Source organism: Perissodus microlepis, chromosome 23, assembly GCF_051167445.1.
Source record: "Perissodus microlepis isolate ML-2025 ecotype Zambia chromosome 23, ASM5116744v1, whole genome shotgun sequence".
NCBI lineage: Eukaryota > Metazoa > Chordata > Actinopteri > Cichliformes > Cichlidae > Perissodus > Perissodus microlepis.
The window spans coordinates 16175419-16184306 of NC_140482.1; the positions used below are offsets into that span (position 1 = coordinate 16175419).

The following is an 8888-nucleotide window of genomic DNA, read 5'->3' on the forward strand; positions in this document are numbered from 1 at the left end:
TAAACTAGTAGAATTTAGTTGGAATAAATGTTTTGCAGTTATGCATAAAGTAAAACCTTTATTTTGAAATGCTTAACAGACACACCTCAGTAACCCTGTGTAGGAGGAAACCAGTTGCGGGGCATTTTGTGCTGCAGTTGTTCCTTGTTTCTGATCCTACGTTTACGAGCATAAAGGTGAGCCACCTGTACATGTTTCACTATCACACACCTGCTGTTTGTTTGTTTTTCATAAAATTTATAGTGATAGGCAGTTTACTCTCCAGGTTGTGTGTGTGGAGGGAGCAGCAGAGAAAACTGACAGAGAACGCTGGCTGAGAATCAGTGAATGACTCCGTAAACATGCTGGATTCTAGAGGGATTGAAATCTCAGGAGGCCAGACTCTGCTGGCCTCTCACTTCGGCTCGAGTTTCAGAGGTGAGTTTGTGTAATTTTAGTAAACTGATAACACATTCACCGCTCTAAAAAGTCTGAAACTCTAACCTCACACATTGTTTTGCCTCCAAACACCTTATTCCACCTGTTTTATTTTTTGAGATTCATAGAACGAGGAAGTCAGACAGACTTGCGAATGTTAAATTAGTCGCACTGTTGACTTTGTGTGCCAGGCCTAAAGCACACCACATGACTAAATACTTACCTAATCAACCGAGAGCTTTTATTGATAAATTAACTTTACCCCCTTACTGCATGCACTGTTTCCTATTTTTCACTGAAGAATAAATACCTGATGCTTTATGCGGTGGCACATATTTACAGTGTGTGAAAGACACAGTGTGTCTTTCATGTCCAGGCTAGTAAAACTTCTAATTTCCCTACAGGGTGTTCATTCATCGATGTGAAGCCGCCACCAGTGAGAACTGTGAAGCAAATGTTAATGATGAAACGTAAAAATCTACAGGTATGGCCCTGAACGCAAGTAGACCAGTAAAGTACAGAAAATAGAACATATAGAAGGCTTCATCTGAACTCTTTATAAAGGTGCACATGAGCGTGTAAAGTCTTGAGTTATGGCAGTGCTTTGAGTTCCTCCAGTATGAGGAAGAATTGGCAAAATTCAGAGCCAAGTACAAGTTGTTGAGAAAAGTCTGCATGTAAAGGCAGCCCAAATGAGTGTGTTTATTATGAATATAACAACCCATAATAAGCCAATTATTAATATTCCTAGTAAAAGTTGACATTGATCCTCTTGTATTAACAGAACTGCTCACAGGACAACTACAATTTGGAGCACAAACGCATGTCTCCAAAATACGAAACTTCTCCCACTGGCGTGAATCATCATCAGTTAAGCCCTCCAGCGCCTGTCAGTCAAAATACCACCACCCTGTTTCCAACTGCTGCTTCTGAAAATGCTCCAATGAAACAAGAGTTTCTCGTAAATCAACAAATGCAGCACAGCTTCGAGTATCCACCCCTGCACAAACAAAGGACCCCGTCTCCTGAAGGCAGGATGACCTTGTTTCAATGGCAAATACAGCAGGAGGCACGCAAAGTTGAAGGAATTTCCCTAGAGCAGCTGTCCGTGCAGGACTCAGATGGTGACACGTATGTATGCATGAACGAAAGCATTACCCTGACCAGTGGTTACTTGAATAAAGATCAGTGTCATAGAATTAGGTGATTAAATTAAATAGTAAACTAAAAAGTAGAGATACAATTATATGGGCAGACAGAGCTAGGTCAAAGTAAAAAGCTACATGGGTGAAACTACTAAAAGTCAAGGCTGATCAGCTGAAACAGGTTAAAGTAACAGAACAGTGGAAGGCTAAACAATTTAGCAAAAAAAAAAAAAAAAGCAGACAGAGGTGGAAACCATTGAGGAGCAAATGGAAAATAGGTCTAACAGGCCTACTTGGCTAAAAGTGCAGAATAATTATTAGAAATCACACAAAGGTACAGTAAGCCTGACCCAAACACTGACACATGAACAGCATTTCTGTGGATTTCTGCTGCAGCTGACCTTTTTACTCCTTCCACCAGATTCCTTCACATAGCAGTAGCAAAAGGTCTGCGTGCTCTGGCTTACGTTCTCTCTGCAAAAATGGCTGGAACTTGCTTTCTGGACATTAAAGAACACAACGGGCAGGTAAAGACATTCAGTGGCTTGTGATTTATGGTGGTTTCCATACATCAAGACACATTAACCTGTAAGCTGTGTTTCCACAGAGCCCTCTCCAGATCGCGGCTGCCACCAATCAGTACTTAATTCTCCAAGACCTCATGGCTCACGGAGCTCAGGTCAACACGAGAGACTGCTGGGGTCGTGCTCCTTTGCATGTGTGTGCTGAGAAAGGCCACTTTCTCACTCTGGGGGTAAGAAATCACTATCAGTATTTACCTACCTACCTGCATATGTATATATAGATTAAATGCTGTTTAAAAGTTAAAGCATAAACTTAAAGTTGACCTCTTTAGGCTTCAAATATCCACTAATTTAATCTAAATTAAATCATTCCATTGCTAAGCAGCGCAAGATTATACTGTCTAGCAACTTTTCAGAGCATTGCTTTGGATCAACACGAAATTTTTAAGTTAGCTTTAAAAATTCTCAAACTTTAATTGCTGCTATCAAATACAAAGTGGCTATACAGTGTAGACATTTACCTAACAAGCGAAATTCCCTGCACTAATCCCTTTGGGATTGCATCAGAACGGCATCTGGTGTTCTTGTTGACGCAAAATAAGAAAAATATTTGTGGTTGTTTCTATAGCAACAACAGGCTTAAACAGACAAGTTTAAGATGTAAAAAAGGTGATTGTTCAGAGTATAGTATTCCCATGATACAACAGTAGGACAAAGTAACAGCAGCCTTACTGTCGTATCTCCTAGCGAGATGGGAGTGGCACACCTGTCTCACTATTGCCCCAATCCAGGGCGTGAAGCTCTGCTGGCAAATGACACCTTGTGAGTAAATGAGCCACGCCCATGGAAAACGGCATTAGGTGATACCTGGGGATTGAGAAAGGCTGGCTAAACTCCAAACGCAGGATTCATTTCTTTTGTAAAACATAATTCAGCTTTCTTAATAAAGCCTGAAGATTTTCATTGAAACCACAACACCAAGTCGTATAGATGACAACAGTCTTGCCACGTTTAAGCATCACAGGGCCAGAATTGGGACAGCTTTCCTCAATGGAGTGCTTACAAGTAGGGGAAACAGAATTGTCTGATTCTGAGCAGCAAAACCAGAGGGTTTAGTGTCAAAGAACTAATCAAATGTCATAACCTAAACAGGAGACAGATATCGGTGTAGGTCAGTAATCCAGTGGTCATTGTAGGCGCTGAAACTGGCAACTAGACATACTTCAGTTTTCAAAGCTGATCGGAGTCCCATATTTTTAACCCCTAGTATGGTTACTACCGTAGAGTGTGTCCTGAGAGTTGCTGACCCATCCCATTCATTGTTAAGAGTTAACAAGAGTTCTGCCATAAAGACAACATTTGACGTCCTCCCCTGTACCCCTATTGACGAGTTCTGACACTTCAGTATATATCATTAAATTCAAGGGTTACTCCTAGTAAGGTTTCTAGAGGGTAAAGAGTTAAGGCTGCATGATAACAAACCCACTAAAGGTTTAACCGAAGAAGGCTCTTGGATGACAGGTCTTCAAAAACAAGAAATTGAGTAAGTCTTTAAGTCTTGTCTTGAAGACTATTAAAAAAAGAGGCCTTCATCTCAAGCCCTTAAGACAACAGAGATACACAACTCATCTTGTTAATGTATAACATATGCGTATTGCTGAGAGTTAATGTGAAACACGTTGCCTGCTTCCTCAAATGTACCAAAGACCTTTGTCTTATCACATGGCGCCAAAATTAATAATAAACCCGGACTCTGATCCACTTCCCCTGCAACTGTGACAAATGTAGGCCAAATAACGTTTTGTCAGAATAGAATTTAGTGTTGCAGTCATGCTTTTTTTTTTTCTAGTTGTATTAAGAATATTTTCTTAATCTCACTCATATTTCCGCAGGGCATCTGGAAGGCCTTAAAAGGAAATGGGGAACTGATCGATGTAGAAATGTTCAGTTACAATGGTGAGTGTGTTTTTGTGTGACTGAAAACTTTAGGATGCTCAAATGCCTTTTTTGTGATTAAATTCTGTAATTTGTTTCTGTGTCTGGAAGGTTTGACTGCTCTTCATTTGGCCGTCTTGTCTCACAACAATGTTGTGAAGGACCTGAGGAACCTGGAAAATCCCTGCACATTCATGACCGCGGAGCTGGGCCAGCGGAAGCGCTTGTACTTTGAATGTATCAAGATTCTGCTGAACATGGGCGCCTCCTGTGGGACAAAGGTAAGTATTACCACTTCAGGGGAACATTTAGCTGGCTTGGTCCTGCTCCACACCAAACTGCTCGGGTTTTCCCGTCTCTTGTGGTTTGGTTTAAGATACAGTGATCTAAAGTTCCAATCTGGTTTTCATTTGGTTTATTTTTAATCTCTCCAGGATCAGAAAAGTGGGCGGACTTCTCTCCATATGGCTTCTGAGGAGGCAAATGTGGAGCTGCTGAAGATTTTTCTTGACCAGCCAACAATGCTGTCCATTGTAAATGTTAAGGTATGCCTACTGTTTCATGACAAACAATATATTTAGGGTGGATTGCTGCCTTTTACAAGAAACCAGAGAGAAAGTTTCCCAGCTGTCACAGCTCCAAACTGCGCCCATAAAAACTACACAAACAGTAACATATGGTGTCTTGTCCACTCCTTTCAGACGTTCAGTGGAAACACGGCGCTGCACATCGTCAGCTCTCTGACCAATCACAAAACTCAAGCCGAAGCGGTGAAGCTGCTTATGAGAAAGGGAGCCGATCCTGGGATTAGGAACTTAGAAAATGAGCTGCCGTCTCAGCTGGTACCTGAAGGTCCTGCTGGGGAAAAGGTAAGGGTGTCACTTCACATACATGCTGGAGGAATTGCAGATGGCACTATTTGCTGACTGAAATCAAAATCAAATTTTTTTCCTGCAGGTGCGGCAGATCCTGAAAGGAAAACATGTTAATGCTTAAATAAAGCTGAAGAACACTGTCAGTCAGACAGTTGAGTATGATAAATATGATTTGCCAAACAAGGCAGATGGTGGTTGTTTCAGTGAAACATGTCGAGTTGTTCATTACGGTGTAATGCTTACAAAAAAAAGAAAAAAAAATTGTACTTATGTAAAATTTTTGTTGTTGCTTTTATCAAGTAGGGTCAGTGTGATTCTTTACAGGTTTTAAGTGTTTGGAAAGGAATCTTGGGGGTTGTTTTTTTTTTTTTTTTTTTTTAATTTTTGAATATTTTAGCACCAAGTGAAATCCTTTTGTTAATGCAGTGGAAAATATTTACCCATCTCATCAAGAGATAGTACTTTGAAAGGTATCAAATGATTTATTTTTTCCCCCGGCATATTGGGCCAAAATGTAACAACTGGTGCATCCCTCATCAAATCTTTGTAAGAGTTCTGATCTTAAATATCTAGGTAATGTTTTGATAATGATATGCAAAATGTTATGTGGGGAAAAAAAAATCACTGAACCAACTTTTTTCTAACTATGTAATTACACTGTGTTGTTTTTGTCTTCATGACTGTGTGTTATTGTAAAGGTAACTATTGTGATGTGTGAATTGTCTTGTTTTACACTTTTAGTTAAGTTTCAACTTTATGGTTGTAAATAGGAGGGGTGATACACAATTCTGGGACTCTGCCTCATATACATATAAAAAAATCAAACAGGCATGATTTAAATTTGGGCAATCACCTGTTAATGTCTTATGTGCGTCTCCAACACATTGTGGAAAACCTCCAACTCCAATTTTGATTTAATTTTGGAGAAATGGACGAAGTCACCTGGAGGAATATTTGGCTAATATGGTGCCGAATCCCAGAATTTTTACTACAATTTCTAATTTTCTAAACATTTTTTTAATGTTACTGCATGTGATTTGCGTTTTCTCAGTACTTAAAAGTAATGAAGTACACAAAACATTTTAGGATTTGTTGCTGTTAATGATGAAATGTCAGAAATCATGTACAGAGGGGAAGGTGGTGGTTACAATCTGTCCAAGGACTGATTTTCTTCAAACAATGATGTAATCACTGTCAAATATAAATATAGAAAAAAAAAAAACAAGCTGGACAACAATAAAGTCTCTTAGTCTTGGCAATTTGGCTCTAAGATCCTCTTTGTCCTTCAAACTAGTTGACCTTGGAGTTTAAGCATGCTTCAGCTGAATTTATTTCTTCTTCTTCTCCTGTGTGGTGGTGAACCACTGGTCCAGCAGCTTCTTACTATAGTAGATCTGCCAGCCGTGAACCTGCACGGCGATGACGATCACCAGGTACATGACTGACACGGCGCTGAAGCCGAAAATGAAACGGTATGCTTTGCCGTGGCGATAGAGCTGCTGAGCCACGGGGAACATCTCCATGCTGCCGTAGATCAGTGGCGCCACGCAAAAGAGCCCGGCGCTGATCATGGAGATGACCAGGTAGCTGATGTTGTTACGGGGCAGTGCCAAGAAGCTGAAGACTGTGGGTATTATGCTCAGTAAGTAGGGGTACTCCCACTGGTATGGAGAGGCCACCACCTTGTGGGACACCAGGTTCAGCTGGCTTACCGTCACCTGAGAAAGAAATGAAAACACACTCAACTTTTACAGAACGTAAAACATGCTTCTCCACAAGAATGCTTACCTGAGCTGCCATCAACACCCAGATCAGCAGATGGACAATGTTGAGCTTACGGATTTCAGACTTCAAGGAAACACTGAACATAAAAAAAATAAAAGAAAGACCAATCAGATGTTAGATTTTAAACGACTCAAGATTTAGTGGATCAAAGTCTCCTAAACACAAACCTTTGCATAGCAACAAGTCGCAATCACTCACTCAGTAATTTATATCTAAGAGATTCTTCTATGTACTTATTTAAGCAGGCCGATGCTTCTGATGTCTCAGAAACAGTACTTCTCAAAAGGCTGTATTTGCTTTGGCTTGTCCATCCAGAAGGAGGATGAGCTTACGCAACTGCAAGAGGCCTGTGGGTCCATGATTCAAAAGAATCACGACTTCTCCTGCAGCATTACTCAGAATTTATTCAAGCTTACAATGATCACCTTGACCCACATTGTGCTCAAAGTCATATTTGTTGTTTTACAAATAATAACTTGTGAAACGAGATGAGATAATGACCACATCCCGTCCCAGGTCAGACAGGTTGTGCAGCGTAACTTTTCCTTTAAATGTTGATCACTAATACATACAACCACTGCAGAATCATCAGTATCTCTGTACGAGGCATGACCTGGACTTGTCCTGAAAGTTTGACGTGTATGAGCTGAACAGGAATGGAGGCAGCAGAGTCCCCGTTGGAGCTTCTGCACATCATGAAATTAGACGAGGCACCACCCTAATTAGATATACTACCTTACAGACTGGCTGCAGTAAGTAGTCCATGAGATGCTGGACATGTTGACATGTTCCTGTAGCATCTCTCTCAGTAGCTCTTGAGAATAGTCTCTCCAGCTGATAGTTGTGACGCCAAATGAGATACTACTGACATTCTGGTTTTAGAACAGCTGTACTGCTCTTTTTAGCTTTTCAAATTAGTAGTTTAATACTTAAGAACAGCGAAGCTTGTTTTATTATTTGATTTGAATGATCAGGACTGTACACTGATGAAAGAAAGCCTTGAATGAGCTGAGGTATACATTTTTATACTGTCATCTATATCAGTTTAGTTAACAGGGCCCTAGTTAACACTTAGCAGCTTTTAAACTAATTAAAACTAAAGTGATTTCAGATAAACACTACTAATGTTTAATTACTTGGGCACTTAAGTTAAAATATTAAAAAAAATAAAATAAATATAATTCCTTAAGAGTTGAATTTGGGGATTATCGCTCATTTAATGGTAAATAAATGAACCTCATCTGGTAGTGTGAGGCGACCCGCTCCCGGTGCTGGAAGTCACTGCCATCTGTGCCCGCTGCTCTTGGACCAGCCCGAGAAGCCATGATGGATATCTGAAGGCAAAACATGTCAGGTTTAACATCATCTAATGTCTAATTACACATCAGTAAGCCAGTTATTTCCAGCAATGAGCTGACTGCTCAGTCATGCAATACCGTTACTCTTATATTTTACACTTTAAAAGCTTCACGTTTGCGTTTGTAGAAGTGACAAAGCTCTAAAATGAGGGTGGAAGGGGACTTTGCTGTTATTAAATCACGGCATACAGGTGTTTAATTCATTAGTTATCTGCTAATGCTGCTAATGTGGCACGGGGAGCGGTTAAGAGTAAGCTCCTGTTTCCCACTCTGCATGTCAGCTTAAATGTTTCAGAAGATGCTTCGTTTTTACTTCAGCTGCCATGACTTATGTCGATAAGTTGAGTTACAAATTGTTTGGGAATGGCTAGGCTAGCAAGCTAATGCCTGTGAGTGATTCACTGCTACTGTAAGTCAAACAAAAGTAGTGTTAGCGAGAGATAAATACGAGTCAGACCACCGGCAATGGCATTATGTCGTCTGTTGAGATATCTGGTATATACAACGGCACTTACCTTTTATTTTCTGCTACAGAATAAAAGCATTTAACCGTTAAAAACCTGGTTATCAACGGCTACAGAGCAGCTAGCTGGCCAGCTTCATACAAGGAAAGAGGGATGACAGACAGAATGTATGACGTGTCAAACCCTGATTGGTCTCTATCTTCTTGCTCCCTCCCTTTCCTGTGACTGTCATATGTTAACCATTTAATTCCTCTGATAAGCAGATTGCATTTCTCTGGATGATCTGATGGCAACACACTGACACTGCTGCAGTCATAGGCTATTTTATTTTAAACATAAACTAACTGGCCACTTTATTAGGTGCTCCTGTTCTATTGCTCTTTAC

General features: G+C 40.3%; 2 protein-coding genes across 4 annotated transcripts; one reads left to right on the forward strand and one right to left on the reverse strand.

Annotated features, from left to right (window-relative positions):
• The first annotated feature begins 85 nt into the window (after nt 1–85).
• On the forward strand, nt 86–6160 carry nfkbiz (nuclear factor of kappa light polypeptide gene enhancer in B-cells inhibitor, zeta). Of its 2 annotated transcripts, none has more exons than XM_084922618.1 (10): nt 86–176; nt 254–417; nt 822–901; nt 1202–1548; nt 1984–2089; nt 2170–2316; nt 3979–4042; nt 4133–4302; nt 4456–4566; nt 4723–4947. In XM_084922618.1, exons 2-10 carry the CDS (start codon nt 342–344, stop codon nt 4945–4947), a joined length of 1326 nt encoding a protein of 441 aa, XP_084778744.1. In that variant the 5' UTR covers nt 86–176; nt 254–341. The 2 variants fall into 2 exon arrangements, with proteins under 2 accessions (XP_084778744.1, XP_084778745.1); XM_084922619.1 differs by lacking the exon at nt 86–176 and adding an exon at nt 4979–6160 and having other exon boundaries at nt 271–417; nt 4723–4890.
• Nucleotides 5977–8688, reverse strand: jagn1b (jagunal homolog 1b). 2 transcript variants are annotated; one of them, XM_084922623.1, is made up of 4 exons: nt 8555–8688; nt 7918–8015; nt 6685–6757; nt 5977–6641 (listed from the first exon to the last, which is right to left on the reverse strand). In XM_084922623.1, the coding sequence occupies exons 2-4, from the start codon at nt 8004–8006 to the stop codon at nt 6225–6227; spliced, it is 579 nt and encodes a 192-aa protein (XP_084778749.1). In that variant the 5' UTR covers nt 8007–8015; nt 8555–8688; the 3' UTR covers nt 5977–6224. The 2 variants fall into 2 exon arrangements, with proteins under 2 accessions (XP_084778749.1, XP_084778750.1); XM_084922624.1 differs by having other exon boundaries at nt 5977–6614; nt 8555–8686.
• Nucleotides 8689–8888: the final 200 nt, after the last annotated feature.

Excerpts from the sequence above, each read along its gene's own strand:
- nfkbiz (XM_084922618.1), top strand. The coding sequence starts at position 342 with ATGCTGGATTCTAGAGGGATTGAAATCTCAGGAGGCCAGACTCTGCTG. Across the intron at positions 2,317-3,978 it reads GCCACTTTCTCACTCTGGGG|GGCATCTGGAAGGCCTTAAA; the intron begins GTAAGAAATCAC and ends ATATTTCCGCAG. Across the intron at positions 4,043-4,132 it reads AGAAATGTTCAGTTACAATG|GTTTGACTGCTCTTCATTTG; the intron begins GTGAGTGTGTTT and ends TGTGTCTGGAAG.
- jagn1b (XM_084922623.1), bottom strand. The coding sequence starts at position 8,006 with ATGGCTTCTCGGGCTGGTCCAAGAGCAGCGGGCACAGATGGCAGTGAC. Across the intron at positions 6,758-7,917 it reads GCCTCACACTACCAGATGAG|TGTTTCCTTGAAGTCTGAAA; the intron begins GTTCATTTATTT and ends TTTTATGTTCAG. Across the intron at positions 6,642-6,684 it reads GGGTGTTGATGGCAGCTCAG|TTGAGTGTGTTTTCATTTCT; the intron begins GTAAGCATTCTT and ends GTTCTGTAAAAG.